The 17,344-nt window shown below is 40.9% G+C and overlaps 1 protein-coding gene across 1 annotated transcript in view; it reads left to right on the top strand.

Annotated features, from left to right (window-relative positions):
* The window catches only part of SLC4A7 (solute carrier family 4 member 7), an 87,343-nt gene that overhangs the window by 20,943 nt on the left and 49,056 nt on the right, over positions 1 to 17,344 (top strand). The window contains 1 exon segment of the mRNA XM_054160931.1: positions 14,301 to 14,382. Within this exon segment, the coding sequence (XP_054016906.1) occupies positions 14,301 to 14,382 (82 nt within the window).

Here is a 17,344-nt window from a genome sequence, read left to right as displayed (position 1 = left end):
AACAAGGTTGGAAAAGACCTCAAAGATCATCAAGTCCAACCTGTCACCCAAGACCTCATGACTACTAGACCATGGCAGTTGCAGTTTGTAGTTGTTTCATTCTTCATCTAATGCAAACTTTTCCCCTGCTATTTATTCATAGATAAGAGCAGAGGTTTATCCACAAAGTATTTTGGTATGGGACTTAAGACACAAACTTGCACCAGTTTGAACAAAATCTTGTTCAGAGTACAGGATTTTTCAGCTGTGCTCCGCGTTCTTTGTGGTGGTGTGTGTTTGTTTTTCAATTAGTAAAGCTGCTCGGCACCTGTTTGTTTTGTTCCAAGACAGTGACTGTTAACTGGGACTGGATTGACTACACACTAGAAAGAGATTACAATAAACAGTAAGAGGGTTTTTTTAAAATTTTCCAAACCAAGTAAGTATTCTTTCTAAACCTTACAAAAAATCAGCAGAGGTGTGCCTGCCAGTCCCTCCCTCCCTGATTCAATCCTGAGGAATCCTCTTCTCCCTGCACATACACAAACGCATACACAATTTGAACAAACCAACTTTTGTACTTCTGCTAGAAGTAATTCCAGTATGGATTTACACTAAGGAAAACTGTGTTAGGGTGTGGGAGAGCTGCCAGCACGCAGTACAGCATAGCTATGTTAGGATTCATCCAAGTAGCTGAAGAAATGTGTGAATCTGTACTCTGCATTAGGAAAATAATGTTTGGCTAAGGATGCTTAGTTGAGAAGAGATCAGTGCGAGGGTATCTGATATTTTTGCTTGACTCTGTTTTTTGTATATGGATCATGTAGTTTCTGATAATTTACATATAGCAGTAGAGAGGCCTTTAATAGCTTGGAAGCTAAAAGATTCACCTACATGTTGAACATCTGTTTACAGAGTAGAAGCAGACTCCTCTTAACTCTTGCCAGCACTATCTGAGAATATTTTTATTGATCTGTGCTTGGAGAATTTTCTGGACTGGGAAACACAGTGGGGAACTGAATGTGGCCCTCTGATTTCTGAACTACTAGGTGATAAATAAAATCTTCACAGCTGCACAGTATAGTCCTTTTGCAGTATTTGCCCCAAGTTTCTGAACAGTGAATTATCTGCTTTGTGTTGTCTTAATTGTTGATTGGTTGGAGTGGCACCAGTCCGGTTTGATTACTAGAGTTCTCAGCATCTAAGTAGTAGGAATGAAAGAAGAAAAAAGCAAGGCAGGCAATGTCATGACATGAAGGCTAACTTATAGATCATGCCTTAAAGATATATTTTTCCTATATATTATATGATGGGACAAGGAGATTAAATTGTCAGTGATGAAGAGTGAAGTGAAGCTCTGCATTTGATCTGCTAGGGGGTAGGTTGTGTTTCCTTGTTTAAACCAACCTTCAAAAAAAAGTATAGCTACTTATCTCAACCTGAAACAGAGCCATCTTATTCTGGGAGGAGACATGAAACTAATTGCAGCTAACAGCATGTCTTTTCCTCTTCAACAGGCAAAAAAAATAAATGAGGGCTTTTTTAAGGAAATCCTGGTTTATTTTTCTGGACAAGAATATATGACTAATGCAAAATAAACAAACCTGTTTTGGAATGAGTGTTTGGTGAAAGCTTGATAATCCAGCTATAAATGCACTCAGCAGATGGTTTGACTTCTGTTCTGGGACCCGAGGTATAAATGTGCTTTCATTTTTTTAGTGCTAATGAAATCTTAGAGCAAAAATACAACCTTGGAGCTATTCTTAGCTGCCGTTGATGCAGAAAATGTTAAGTCTTGAACTCTGCTTCAGTTCCTTTTTTGGTATTCCCTGAGCTGGAATTGAAGGCATGCTGTCTTGCCGATTTTGTTCTTGTGTGACCCTGAAGTAGCTGTAATCAGTGGCCTGGGAGATGAGACTGGCGATGGAGTGATTGGCTGCAGGGCTGGGGAGCAATTTCCTGGAGTACATCTGTGTGGAGCAGAGCGAGCTAAAGCAAAGCAGTCATGTATGCGCAGTCTCTGATCTCTTGGGAGGTTCACTACAGGGTCTCTGACAAGGGCATTCTCCACTTCTACACATCAGAATGGAGGAGGCTCGTCTAGGGAAGAAAATGCAACCTGTACGTAAATAGCAGCTCTATAACTTAATAATGGTTTGAATGGGCTTTGATGCGAGTGATATGTAGCAGCTGTGTGTCAGAACGGTGTCATTTAAGAAAGGAATTTTGAGATTTTATGATAGAAATAATACTTGAACTAGAGATTTCTGTACTAGGGAAGATATTTTTTGTGTAGTTAGAATTGCCATAGTAACTGCCTTAGTTCAGAAAGAAAATCATGGTAGTATACTATCGTATTTTGAGAGTGGCTGCGTGGACTGTTTTGTTTTATTTTGTTTTCATCTACATTATTTTGAGTTGGCTTTATTTAATTTGAAGGCTGGCAGCTGTGACTTTGAGTAATTCCATGCAAGTACAGCACAGAAGTTTCTAGTAAGGAATATTGAAATAGCCTATGGATTTCTGTAGCAAAAAAAACCCCTGAAGGGTAATTTAATGAGCTGTGTAACAGATGTAAAATGTTCTTAGAGGTAGTGTTTTCTTCAGACCTCCATTTGTGGCCATTTCTACAATGAAGTCGTGGACTCTGGTATTATCATTACAAGCTATTGCTTAGCTCTTGTAATCTTTATAGCTGCTATTTAGCTGCAGTGCAGTGTGTAACTGATTACTCCTTTACAGCTCCCTGGAAACTAAAATCTATGGGGTAGAATTTTCATAAGCCATCTAGCTTTAAAGATCTCTGAATTGTTTTCTATAAATTCTATAAGACTACCACTGAATTGTCTATTTTCTTGTGTGAGCATAAGAAGTAAGAGTTTCATTTGGATGTGTTGAGGTGCATCTGATTGCATTGGTCTTATTTTTTCAGTTCTCTGTAATGCAGTGATTGTTATTTGATTTTCATTGTGGGTGCTGCCTTCAGCTCTGGATACAGAATTCTCTACCAAGCACACATATGTGTCAAAGATAGGACCTGAGTAGTTATGAGCATTCTACTGCTGGTTTTAAAGATTCAACTACTAGCTGTCGTTTTAGAAATCAAAGTAATTAGTGCTATGAAGCTGTTGAATGAAATTTAGTGCTGTGAGGCAATGATAAAATGCAACTCTGTAAAATGACTAATGCTGGACATGCAACTTGATATTTTGTGTTGGACGGGTGACATTATTTGTTAGCTTTATGCATGGTAGTACTTTTTCTGGTTGGCAGAACACTTCAGTTAAATTCAAATGGGCTTCCAATTTTAATCAATAGTCTCTTGCCTTTTAGTCATGCCTTAATGTTAATTCATTCCTTGCATTCATTCCAATTCAGGTTTTACTGACACCTTGCTCTGTGTGCTGTAGCTGGCAATGGACAGTCACTAGTGTGATCAGTCTCTTGCAGTGTTTATGCTTCCTTTTCTTTCCGACTTTGCAGTTTCATTTTGTGTTCTGATTAACACAAGCACTTTGTTTACTGTCCAAAGACAAGAGTTTGGTTTGTCTGGGACATAGCTTGTCTTGCAGGTTGTGGCATTCAGCATGACAATAGCCAGAGTGTCTGCTGGAACCACTGAAATACAATTATTTATAAACATTAGAAGTTCAGCTGTGTTAGGAAGCAAAACATTAACCTGTTTAGAACTGCTTTTTTTCCAAAAATGTGGTGGGGGTTTTCTTCCAGAAGTGTGATGGGTTGGTTTTTTTTTGTGGATTGGATTTTTTGGGTGTGTTTGATTTTTCCAAACCCCCTCCGTGCACAGCCCTCCCCCGCCCCCCCCTTTAATGTTTTGTTTTGTTTTGCAGTAGCACACTTTTTTCTTTCTTTTTTTTCCCACATACACTGATGGAAAAGTCAAAGTAAAATGCATTTCTGGGGGAGCTGTATTGAAGCCTGTTGATGTCTTTTTGAACATACTTGTCCAAATAAGGTTTGTATAGCTCCTGTAAGTCTTCTAGATGATTGGTCAGACTTATTTAGTAGGGTAAGCTGAGCAGTTAATTGGAGGATTAGTAGGCTGGAAACACTTCTCTAAGTATTCCTAACCTCTTTCATTATAGCTGTGGTCTTAATGAAATCTAAGTGTCAAACCTTCCTGTGAGGCTTTGAGTGTTGCTTTGGTTAGGAGGGATCTTCATTTACATGTGAGAAGAGTTGTGTAAAATGTCACTTGTGTAACTACAGATAAAATTCACAAAATAAAAAGGAGCAGGGAGTGGTAGTGACACCAAAATCCTTGAGCTGTACTGAAATCTCTCCTATAGTGCCTGGGCAATACCCATTGCCATGAGAGCAGGGGAAAAAAAAAAGTCTGGAAAGCAGCTGTTTCTGTGCAAACGACGCTACAGCAAACATAACCAGAGGGGAACCCATCAATATGGTATGCTTCCTGTTGTAAACCTGGGGAGTGTTCTGCTTATGAATTATTAACATTACTGCCATCTATATATATTTAGATGGCAAGGCTGGCTAAAAATTGTATGCTGACCAAATGAATCAGGGCCTGTTTATATTTGGTGCTTTTTCCCGTGGCTGTTAGGCTGTGTGCTTGATTTAGAACTGCTAGTGTAGTGTTTCATCACTTTGGCAACTTCTGAAGGTACAGTATTGCTGTGTAGACTAATACTGTGCCCAAAGAACTGGCTTTTATAGGATTGTTTGTACAGTTCAGCAGTTACTACACCTCAGAATTTTATTCACAGAAAGAGTTACTGGCCATTGGAATGGGCTGCCCAGGGAGGTGGTGGAGTCACCATCCCTGGAGGTGTTTAGGAGGAGACTGGCTGAGGCACTTGGTGCCATGGTTTAGTTGATAAGGTGGTGCTGGGTGATAGGTTGAACTTGATGATCTTGAAGGTCTATGCTAGTCTATTCTGTGCTATTCTATTTTTTTTTTTTTCATATCCTAGCTGCTTTCCAGGGAGAATAGAATAGAATAGACTAGGTTGGAGGAGACCTTCAAGATCATTGTGCCCAGCCTATAAGGGAGGTGGCAACTGGAGTTACTTTCCCTCCTGCCCACCATAGGCTCATCTTACCTCTGTTTTAAAAACAGAATCAATATGACAGAAGTTAAAAACTTATGAAGTGCCTGCTGTTAGTTGCTCCTGAAGATAAGCCATGTCAAAAAGGCCCGCCTTAATATACTTACACTGAACTTAAGGCTACTTGATGCTCTGTATGAGTAGCAGAGGGAGAGCTGTAGTGTGTACCTGGTACGGATGGTGGCCAGAGGTAGAATGCTTGTCATTGAGCTCTGCATACAGCAGTCACAGATGGCACTAACAAATGTACTAACTTCCTGGTTTTGTGTAGCTTTGAGAGTTGTGGTCACTGGTAGACTTTTAGTCTAGTCTGTCAGTTCAGGGACAAGATTGGGCAAAACCCCATTGGTATCAACCACAGAGTGTAGTGGATAGGATGTAGGTGTTACAGAAAGAGGCTAAGGTTAGACTGGGAAAAAGAAAAGCTATAATTTGTGTAGTATTGGGAGTGAGTCCAGCAGCAGTGGAAGATGGGGTACAGTGGCTTTGTCAAGCCCCTGCCATGATAGATTCCCTGCAAATAGTAATAAAGGAACTGCAGGGACAATTGGAAAACAATCAATTAGTGATGAAGACCCTGCTGGAAGAATTGGGGGAAAAGAAACAATTGTTAAAGGAGTAAAGAGACCAAAATGCAACCTTCAAGGAGGCATTGAGGAATCAAATTTTGAGGGAGGCAAATTTATTCACAGGGAGACTTGCAGAAGGCAAAAGCACCCCAACATATATCCACTGGTTAAAATGGAGTATTTGTATGAGGATGGTGACGGTGACTATCCCCAGGTTGTCACCAAAGAGGTGCCATTTACAGCAACTGAATCAGCAAAGGTAAAGATGGACTCTGGAAGAACCCCGAAGGAAATAGAATATGTGTGGAGAGTCTCTCTCCTGCATCCTGGTTTGTCTTCTGGGTTGGTGGGGGAATGATCTGCCCATGGTTGGTGGTTTTTCTTCTCTTGTTGGGTTGCTTATTGTGTGTTCATTTTTCTTTGGGGTCAGCTCCACATTCATGGGTGTGGAAGAGCAGGAGGCCTCTGGTCTTGTGGTCTGTGTGATGTCCTGTTGCCATGGTGCTGATGTTGATTGGTGGTTTCTCATTCCAGTAATGTTGAGGCAGGCAGGCACAGGCCTTGACATTGCTGCCACAGGAGTGGTTGTCTGTGATGGCATGAATGATAAAGGTAGAGAAAGAAGGAAAGAGAAGAGATAGTGCATGTAGAAATAACTCTAACTTCATAAACCCAGGTAACAACGTCACAATGACAGCATCTTCTTAACATCAGCTAACTAACTTTACAAAACCAGGGATGGATTTTAGCATTCTTGGTGAGCAGAAGAAGATTGATTATGTGCTGGGAGTTCACAGGGGCAGAAAACAAGTACGAAGAGAAAACCCATAGCAATAGCCAACAAAGCCAAGGATACATGGAAAACCAAAATCAGCACAGACAGATCCATTGTTTGCAGCAAAAATAGCTGAGCAATTGCAGCCCTCATGGTCCATGCTGTCTGCTGCCATGGTCTGCTGGAGTCAGGATGGACATACGCAGCAGGAAAACTGATTTCCATTCCCCCTTTAGCCTAATGTGTATGTGTCATCTGGGCTGAGAAACTCCTGTCCCAGGTTTAAGCAAAGGCAAATAAGCAGTAACGCTACAAACTGGCTTCTAGTTGATATTGTGATTCCTACCCACTGCATGATAGACAGGTTGCATGTGTCCCTCAGAGCGCTGTTGTACAGGTTGTATTTGAGGTTACCTATTGTGTAACAGTTTTATGTTCTGTCTCTGTATAATAGTTTCACCTTTTGTTATAAGTGCCACCAATGTTGAGCCAATGGGGTGGTGTAAGGGACCCAAAGCTAATACATAGATTTGTCTCAACGTTGTTGGGAGAACCATTTGAGATGCAGGGAGCCTGGCCTTTGCCCCTGGGGTCAGCTGAAGGACTTGTGGACCCAGAAGACTTCCACTACTGAGTGGGAGAGGACATGGCTATTTTTAGCAACAGTGTGAAGCCATAAAGGTGTCACAGTATGGTGGGAAGAGAGCAAGAGAATCAGCCTTGAGAGTGATCAGCTGGGCCAGGGCTGCTGCTGTGGCTGCTGGAAGAACACTGCTGGAGCTGCTAGGAAGAATTGGCTATGGGCTGGACTGTAGCCGTGGCTGCTAGAGAGGCTGCTGCACAGGGCTGCTAATGAATCTGCTGAGTCTGCTGGAGGGAGATCAGCTGGGCACACAGGCACCCTGTGGGGCCACCAGTGCCGCCACTGCTGCTGTCATCCCCCAGGAGCTGCCTGCGTCCCTGAGGAGCCTGTCATTCCTGTGCCTGTGCCGCTCCTGTTTGCACTTCCCTACTGGCATGGTTGCAATGCAGTGCTCCCTGCAGATCACTGTGGTACCTGTTGCCTGTTAAATGAAGTGGCTTGGCACTTGGCTCCATTTTGAGTCTCAAGCGAGTCACACTAAAAGATCCAATTGGACATCACTCAAAAGTTAAGCTCAGCTGCCCCCTGCCTCTGTGATATCTGAGGACAAGCTGGAAAGCAAGGGGGGTTGACTTCTGCCAAATTCTCTACCATTGGATTGTGACTCATGTCTTTTGAATGCATGTCCAAGAAAGAGAGGGACTGACGATACAACAAAAATCCTGCTTTGATTTTGTTTTCTAGGTCACTTTAAGTTCTGTTTGCATTGATGTGTAAGTTTAGTGGGAAGCTACTCTATGCCTCTACTATTGTACCCTCTTGACAACAGCACACTGCTTGAATGGGTAATATTATCCAGCTTGGTGGCTCATATCTACTGATGATGAAAGAATGAAGAGCAAAATGCACTGTGCAAAATTTCTCTGGTGCTGCTCTTAGTATGTAAATCTACTTTATCATTCTGTATAAGCTTATCAGTTGGGTCTATAAGCAGTGTGCTTATGTTTCAAGAGGCATGGCTTGTTGGTGCTGCATTTCAGCCTAAATGCTAAATCCCATCTGTCAGATTTGGTGTCTCTGCAAAAGCAGAGATGTATTCATGGGTTCTTGTGGGACAGAGGGGGAAAGTACTTGCCATCTGCTCAAGCAAGAGAGGATAATTGCAGTCCTAAAGCAATATGTAGGTTCACTGTAACAATGTAGGCAGTTGAAGTAAGTAGAAGAGTATCAAAATGAGAAGTTTCAAACTCTTGGTCAGGGACAGATATTATGTGGTAAAAAATAGTGAAGCCACCTCAATATGTGTGGCTTTGGTTGGTTTGGCTGGGGGCCTGTGGTGTTTTGGTTTTATAGGTGCGTTGGGTTTTGTTTTGTTGGGGGGTTTTTGTGTCCTTGGTGGTGGTTGTTGTTTTGTTTGGTGGTTTGGTTTTTTGTTGATGTTGTTTTTTCATCTACTTCAATAAATGTTACTGTGAAGGTTATTTGTGGCATGAAAGTGGTAATGGAGTTTCTAAAACTTGCGTTTTCCCATCACCTGAGTGGTGTTGGTCTTTTTGGTTTTGTTTGTGTCCTCTTCTGTGCCCTACTTACTTATACTAGTGCTATCTCTACCTCTTCTGGTGCTGCACGTAGTTCCCAAACTGTGGGGGAGGGGTGTGTGTTAATGGAGCATATGAACATTGCCTTAAGCTGAGTAATGTTGAGCTCAAATTACTCTCAACAGAATTACTGTATTACTTTCAGATTTCAAAGGTTTACAGTGGACCGTACTAGCCATTTGTATGACCAGTGTATCAACAAAATGAATTGAACTACATTTCAAGCACCTTTAAAAATGTGCTGCTAGTAAGCTGTATCTCTTGGAAGCAGTTGTTCAGTAATGCAGGTTGACATTGTGCTCTTCTGAAGTCTGTTGTGTGTGTCACTGCATAAGCTTATGGGAGTTGCCCAGTGAGAAGAGCTTGCACAGATGGCTGTGGAAAATTTCTTCTAGGTTTAATACTCTGTGCTTTATATTTGTGCCAGTCCACTAGACAGTAACTAACACAAGCTGCTGGAGGTTGACAACTTAATTCTTGCAAACTTGAATACTTTCCTTAATGATTCATGCAACTTAGGACTGATATTTTTTTAAACACTACTCTTAAAAAGCACGTAGTGTTAATATTGTAGATATGAAAAGTGTAGCCTACTAAAGACAAAGGTTTGAGGAGGTAAATAAGTACAGTGTGAACAATTTCTGTGTACTTGCTTGTCTGCAGTGGAAGGTGAATTGCTCTTTTCTCTGAGAAAAGACATTTGAAAGTCAAGAGGTATTCTGCTAGAGCAGAGAGTATTTGAAAGTCTTGTCTGGCCTGCATCAGTTGAAAAGGGGTTTCATTTTCATGCTGGGAGAAGTTGTAAGTCTGACAAGACGTCTCGTAGTATATGTAGGTACCTCTCACTGAATTTGAAGGTTTTACTGGGAGGTTGCTTTTACATTTGTGAGTAGCCATGATGGAAAAAGTATTAGTGTATTTTTAATTCAGTGTAGTAGGATATTTATGTATGTATGTGTGCATGTGTGCATTTTTCCTTGAAGCAGTCTGTTGTGTTTTTGTAAAAGACCCTCTCCTTGTGGAAAAAAACCCCAAACAAGCCAAACCCCACAAGAACAACAACAAACAAAAACCCCCCCAACCAACCGAAAAAACCCAGCAAACCAAAAGTGAGGGCTTACTGTCTCCCTGAGATCCTTTGGTTTCTGCCTGTGTTGTTTTTCCCAACGCATCCCACGTTAGTTTTAAATTTTACCTTGTCTCCATCAAGATTATTTTTGTTTTTCCATCTGTTGGACTGTCGTACATAGAGTTTCACATAAACGGATGGTAAACTGCAGAGAAATGCTTGCTCAAAGATGAAGTCATTCTCTGTGCCTAAAAAAGGGAAGGTGATGAGTTGTAAACACTCCTGCCTCTCTATGTATGTCAAAAGTTCAGAAAGTAGAAAACTAGAATGGCACTGTTTTGACTCAGCAATGGTAACAGCTTCTACTCTGTCTTAAACTGACTTGGTAGATCTTCTATAATTACTGGAAACCTATGCCCAACAGACTAGTTTTAGAAAAGTTTATTGCTTGGAATTAATTTTGATGCATATTCAGATGGTTCAAACTTTTTTTAACTGGCATAAGGCAAAAATATCTTCAAGTGGGATTTGCTATCATCATCACAAATGGTTGTGTTAAAATGATGATGCTTTGGTTTGTTTGTTTGTTTATTTTTCCTAAACAAAGGTTGTAAATGATATGCTTGCTTCATAGCTGATATTTGTGGTTGCTAATGGTTTATTCTTGGAAGAGTCTTTGCGTGTGTTGAGTACTTTGAGATAGTCATAGAATGGTTTGCAAGGGCATGCATGCCTTTCTGTAATCTAATCTCAAAAGACATGTTACTTTCACGTGGTTTTGAAGGCTGCTTCTGTATGTATAAGGTTGGCAAAGTACCTTTGTTACTACAGCGAAGGGGGATAATCACATACTACAAGGTATTCAGAAAGTACAGTTTCAAAATGCTGCTGAGAGATAGTCCTCTTGCATGGGTGTTTTCTGCAGTTTGTAATATAATTTTCTATTAGCATGCAGTAGTTCTTGTAATCTGGAGGAAAAATTCTTGTTGTCTTTTATTGCTCAAAGGCTGTGTGTTTGGTAAGCTTCCAAGTGTCCTAAAAGGACTGTTGGGGGCAGGGCAGAAGTTAGGTACAGGCTATTTCATCAGTCTGTGGCTCTAACCATGAAGCTAATTGCGGAAGAGGTTTTCAGTTTTCCTTGTGTTTCGTGTTTTTCCTCTCATAGGACACTTAAGATAATTTAGAGGATTTGTAATACTTCATCTATTTCTGTCTCTGAATTTTCTGGTAACTTGCAGGATTTGTTTGTATATATATTTCTGTGAACTGGAGTGTACTATGGTCCTATAATTTTCTATTTGTGTCACCAAAATAAATTGGAAACTAGATAACCTTGATGACTCCTTCATAGTGTTACAGCCTTACCAGTGCAGTTAAGTGTTTTGCTGTACATACTTGATGCCTCAAAAAAAAAAAAAAGGTTAGGCTTTTTAATGTTGCTGCTTAGAAACTTCTTTTTGCTATTGAGTTTAGGCACATTACAAAGGTAGGTTTGTTTTTTTTTCCCCCCCCAAAGCGTGTTGGAAAAATTCGTCTTCATTAAAGTTAAGATCTAAGACTGATGTTGCAATTGGGTTTTTCCTTACTTCTGGAAGTTATCATAGGGATGACAGAGGCCAATGGCATTATGAAGGCATCTTGTAGAGAGCCTAATAGAATAGAGTAGAATTAACCAGGTTGAAAAAGACCTTTGAGATCATCAAGTCCAACCTATCATCCAACACCATCAACTAAACCAAGTGCCCCATCCAGTCTCTTCCCAAACACCACTAGTGATGGTGACTTCACCACCTCCCTGGGCAGCCCATTCCAATGGCCAGTCAATTTGATTGTGGTTTGTGAGAGACAGGAAGGTACCACTTACTCCCATCTTACTCCCACAATGGTTTCTACATTTCTGCTACTTCTTTACTAATAGGCTCTTGTCACAATATCACAGTATAACTAAGGTTGGAAGAGACCTCAAAGATCATCAAGTCCAACCTGTCACCACAGACCTCATGACTAGACCACGGCACCAAGGGGCCCGTCAATCCCTTCTTGAACACCTCCAGGGATCGTGACTCCACCACCTCCCTGGGCAGCCCATTCCAATGACGAACAACTCTCTCGGTGAAGAACTTTCTCTTCACCTCGAGCCTAAACTTCCCCTGGTGCAGCTTGAGACTGTGTCCCCTTGTTCTGATGCTGGTTGCCTGGGAGAAGAGACCAACCCCCACCTGGCTACAACCACCTTTCAGGTAGTTGTAGAGAGCAATGATGTCTCCCCTGAGCCTCCTCTTCTCCAGGCTAAACAATCCCAGCTCCCTCAGCCTCTCCTCGTAGGGCTTGTGCTCAAGGCCTCTCACCAGCCTCCTTGCCCTTCTCTGGACACGTTCAAGTGTCTCGATGTGCTTCTTAAACTGAGGGGCCCAGAACTGGACACAGGACTCAAGGTGTGGCCTAACCAATGCAGAGTACAGGGGCGCAATAACTTCCCTGCTCCTGCTGGCCACACTATTCCTAATGCAGGCCAAGATGCCATTGGCCTTCTTGGCCACCTGGGCACACTGCTGGCTCATGTTCAGGCGGGTGTCAATCAGCACCCCCAGGTCCCTCACTGTTTGGGAGCTCTCCAGCTACTCTGACCCCAGCCTGTAGCTCTGCATGGGGTTGCTGTGGCCAAAGTGCAGCACCTGGCACTTGGACTTGTTGAATGCCATCCCGTTGGACTCCGCCCATCTGTCCAGTTGGTCGAGGTCCCTCTGCAGAGCCCTTCTGTAGACATCAGGCATGACTTTAGTTTAAGCACCTGAATTTTGTAATTGTGGCTGTGGAGTGCACAAGAGCTTTTTTACTTTTCTGACAACGATGCAAAACTCTTACTTTTGCAGTGCAGCAGTAGTGACAGCGTTCTTTAACTGGCTTTCTTCAGTAGTCAGCAATGATACACATGTTTTTATGTGTATACAATACTGTAATGTCTGTTTTATTGAGACTAAAGAGTGTACTTATTTTTTAGTGGGTATTGTTACAGTATCTTTTAGCTCCATAGCTCTTACACAGATGTGTTGCTTCTATCCTTGTCACATCTCTGTGAGATAATAAATCTGCTCTCTATATAGAGTTGCACTACTGGGTCAAAGTTTAGGTGAATGTCGACATTGTTTGGGTTCTCAGTCCCTAGAAGACTCCTGATTTAGAATTAACCAGGTTGGAAAAGACCTTTGAGATCGAGTCCAACCTATCATCTGTAATTCCCTGGCTCATCCAACAGGCCCTTCAAGTGGATGGGCATCATGTTGGCATTTAGGCTTCCTTTTTATCCTGATGAAGCTGTTATCACAGATCCCCTCCCATTGATCAATGTAAATGCACCAGTGGACTGTTGCCAGAAGTGCTGATCAGATTTATCTGTGGTGGATCTAGCTGTCATGTGGCTGCAAGAAAAGTCACTTTGGTGAACTGATCCAATAGAAAACTAAGTTGTTTAAAAAATAATAAAATAAAATGCACCTTTTGTATCTGCCTTCATGACTGATAGATCTGACTTAAGGAGAAAAGTGTGCGCCCAGGGATCAGAAAAGAGCAGGGACAGCATTCTATAGCAGTTAGCCTGCTGTTAATATATAGTTAGATGTGAAATAAAGCATTTACTCTTAGGGTAGGCAGCAGTCCTTATGGAGAACCAGTCCTGTCAAGAGTCTGTAATTTGTGAGCTGTTAATGAACTGTGTTCTAAGGAATGTAAACATTTTGAGAAAGGCAACTTTAATCTGGTTTGATGTTAAGTTTGAGATGAGATTCGGTTTTCTACTTGTTTTGAAGTTTATTTTTGTCAAGATTGAGCTTAAAGGTCTGCTGTAGTGATGTGCTAAATGTGAGCAGAGGACACATTCAGGGCATAAGTCTTATTTTTGAGCCTATATCTATTTTCAATGCTGTGCTTTTGTGATATGATAGGTATGGGTTCAGTAGTAATGGAATCTGAGCAGATCATCTTGCAACTGTTGTTTTCTAATTTTGTGCATTAAAAAAAGGGTGAATTAGATAGGGGTGTAGTTAACAATCTGTCTGAAACCTGAGCAAAACAGTTGTTTTGATCTTTCTAAAACTGTTGGTCTTGGAGAGACCTCCCAGTTGTGTAACTCAATTCTTTTTGCCACCCCTTTTGTATAACCTTTGGTTCACAGAAGCTTCTCGTTTGTTTTGGAAAATCTCACACAGGACTTGTCCCCTACGCAAACGGGTTCATGATCTCTGGATATTAACTTACATAACGTTTTCTAAAGTTGCCAGGTATTCTGTTGAAGCAGATTCAGTGCTGTTGAGTGCAAAACTCCTCCTCCCTCCTGAAATGTGTGCCTTGATCGTTGATACAGTCACCTCAAAAGCACTGCAAAAGTTGTGTGGTATTTAGTGCATCTGTTGATTTGATGCGTTTTCTTTCAATACACAGTAATGCTTTCTTGAAGAGCTGCATGGGTAGATTTTGAGTGACCTTTTGTTTTTTCTCAGTTTCCAAGAGGTGAAAAAAAAAAAGTGCTATTTTAGACCAACAGCTTCAGAACTGCAGGATATATTTAGAAATTATATATACATACATGTAAAAATTAGTACTATTTGGTTTTAACTTAAACTTCTGTCTTTTTTCTTCAGGGTCACGATGAAGAAGCTGTTGTGGATATGGGCAAAATTAGCTCTACCATCAATACAAACTTTGAGAAAGAAGAACTAGAGAGTAAGCTTATGGTGTTTTTCTGTTTCCTTAGCACACTTTTTTTTTTTTCCCCTTAGGATAAAAGATGTATTTCCTTCAAGTGCAACCAAGTATCACTAAAAGGGATCAGAGTTCTGTAGCTATCATGAAATTCTAGGAATAAAACCAGTGAATGGCAGGTGGCTTATGCAGTTTTTTTCTCAATGTGCACACTAGTAAATATTCAGTTATTAAAATCTGACACAGGGAAAAAAGGATAAAGAGAAATATTTATGAAGCTTTCCAAGGAAAGCTTGCTTCTGGGATTGTATAGATGTGGAAAAAGAGATTCCTGACAGTAATTTCTCAGCATGAATAACACGAAGTTCTACAAAATGAAAGCTTGAGGAACAATGGCCGTGAGGGAGATGTTTCATTTTCTGAAAGTTAAGTACCCTTGTGAGTGCCATCATGCGCTTTACATACTAAGAATATGAACAGATAACGATACTTACCATTTCATGGTAAACTGTACATCCTGCAGTCTGCTTCTGTAAAGCATTATGGAATCCTGCTAACCTTCATTATTTGACTCAGGATCTTGTATTTAGCAATAAAAATGGCTTTGAGTTAGTTTCATATAGCAAAATGCAATTTCTTACTGACTTCAAAAGGAAGTATATATGCCTGAAGGTTAATTGATGCTATTTGGTGAAGTCAGAGGGAAAAGTTTGGGAGATCCAGTGTATAAGGTGAATAAATAAAATTTTAACATAGAACATAGCAAAACTTAATTAACATTTGCATGATGCTAGAAGACTATCAGTATATTCACTAAGTTTCTGACAGTCGTGTTACCACTTTTGAACATGAGGCAGCTATTACAGCACTAGTTTATAGCTGAGAAAAGTTTGTCACACTTTCTTATACTGTAGTCTAATAAGAAATAGTTTTAAATGATTAAAGTTGTTTGTTGCTGTTGCAGTCATACTCTTGCTCTGTTCCCTTCAGTCTGCTACTACTTTCCACCTTGTACTGACACTTACTTGTCTGACCATACCATAAGCCTGGTTAAGTATGTTAAGCCAGCTGAAAATACAGCAGTCTTGACTACGAAGAGTAATAAGAAATATCTCAGCAGCTGAGCACTCCAATTTGCTGCACAGATAGATATGTACCAGTGCTGAGCAGAAGAAGGAAGAGCATGTACGAAGCTAAGAGGTGCAACAATGCCAATTTAGATAGGGTTGAGCTGTGGTGTAAGCACTGCCACATCTGTTGTGGTTAAATTTTCAGTGCAGGTTTAAACTGTCTCCCTCTTCATTTCCTTCTCTTGCTTTTTCTAGGGGGATGGCCCAGAAAAATCATGTGTGTTTTGCAGGGAGGCAGGGGTTAAGGGAAAGCAGGCATTCAGCTGGAGTAGTGTCTTGTGCAGCAGCAGGAACAGCTGTAGTGCCTCAGCCAGAAGAATGATGTGGGAACATGCAGCCAGTTCACTTCCTCTGTCTCTCTTGTAGTTACGAAACGTACTAGGTGGGAGGGCAGGGGATTCAGGCTGTGCTTGCATTGCTGACTGTGGAAAATAGCCCTGTCTTACCCACAGCTGAAGAATAAATTAAGACAAAACCAAGACTTCTGTTTCATGAGCTATCGAGTTAACATCACAAGTTGTTCAAAGGTGGAGATGAAGAGCCCTCACTGTCCTCACCTTGCTTTTAGCCATATAGCCTTACCTTTCCTTTTGCTATTTGTAACTCTCTTTGTAGTCATCCAGTGCAAGTGTCTCAAAGTGAGGGGGCCATGACTGGATTTTTTTCCTCTACTGATGTGTAAATGTTTCCTTGTAGGCTTACAAAGACCTATAGTAAAGCATTAAATGTTTTAGGACCTGAAATGGTTTCAAGTCTAGTCTTCTAACTTGTTTTCCTGGTGACCTGAAAAGGACTTTGAGGAATTTGGAACCTTTCCAGAAGTGTGTGTTGATTCATTTTCAAGGAGAGAGAGGAAGCAAGCTGTTAATTTAGTTCATCTGTAATGCTAAGTGCCAAACCTTCAAGAAACTAGCACGAATAGGCAATATTTAACTGCTTTAAACCCTGTACAAACTGATGGTGGTTGGCCTGATGCTGTAGAAAGCATGATTTTGCTACTTACTCTAAAGCAAAAGTTTTTTGGTGTTGTCAGTATTCGACAGTCCTATTTCCTGGTAATTTTATGATGAAATATTAATGGAAAGTGGGCTGGATGCTGAAGTGGAAAAAAGATCTTGAAGTTACGGCTTTCAAGCTCTGCATTCCATTTATGATGACTGGGAAAGTGTGGTACCTATCTGGAGTTGACAGTGTTTAGGTTAGGTGAGGCACAGGCTGCTTGTTTCATAACTTTCTGTAACAGAGAAATCGTAGAGATGGTAAATTATAATTGTGGGTAGACTGTATATTCACTAAATAAATGTACTGCTCTTTACTGAAGCTGGGAGGCATTAACAAATGCCAGGTTAGGGGAATGACTTCTCAAATTACCATTTTTAAGTGCCTTCTATGTTCTTAACTAAATGCCTAACTCTTTAAGCTGCACTGAACGAGAGTAACAACAAAGTAAGGCAGGAGCTGGAAGTAGGACAATATATTTCATGCCATCTTGTAAAAGGCATTTTCTGTTACAAACCATGTTTAAGGAAAGCTTTCCTAAATTTGAGGTAGTTTGTTTTGCTTGAAGTTATCAGAACCTGTGAGGGTTTTTTAAAATAAGTAATTTTTTACCTTGGTTTCAAGATATGTTTCCTAGATAAGTGTAAGGGAAAATGGGTATATTCTTCTACTCGTAGCAGACCAATTACAGGCATAGGGGGGTTATGTATAACAGAAGTCTTGTTCCAGAAACAATCTGAGGTCAAGAGTCTGTGTCTTGGTAGACTGGTTTTCTGTGGCCTAAATCCAGGAAGCATCTTTCAAGAGTCAAGATCTTAACAGCTACTCTGCTGTCACGCTAACATGTGGCAGGT

This window comes from Dryobates pubescens, chromosome 4 (genome assembly GCF_014839835.1).
Source record: "Dryobates pubescens isolate bDryPub1 chromosome 4, bDryPub1.pri, whole genome shotgun sequence".
Classification (NCBI taxonomy): domain Eukaryota; kingdom Metazoa; phylum Chordata; class Aves; order Piciformes; family Picidae; genus Dryobates; species Dryobates pubescens.
This window is presented reverse-complemented; position numbering and strand designations above follow the sequence as displayed.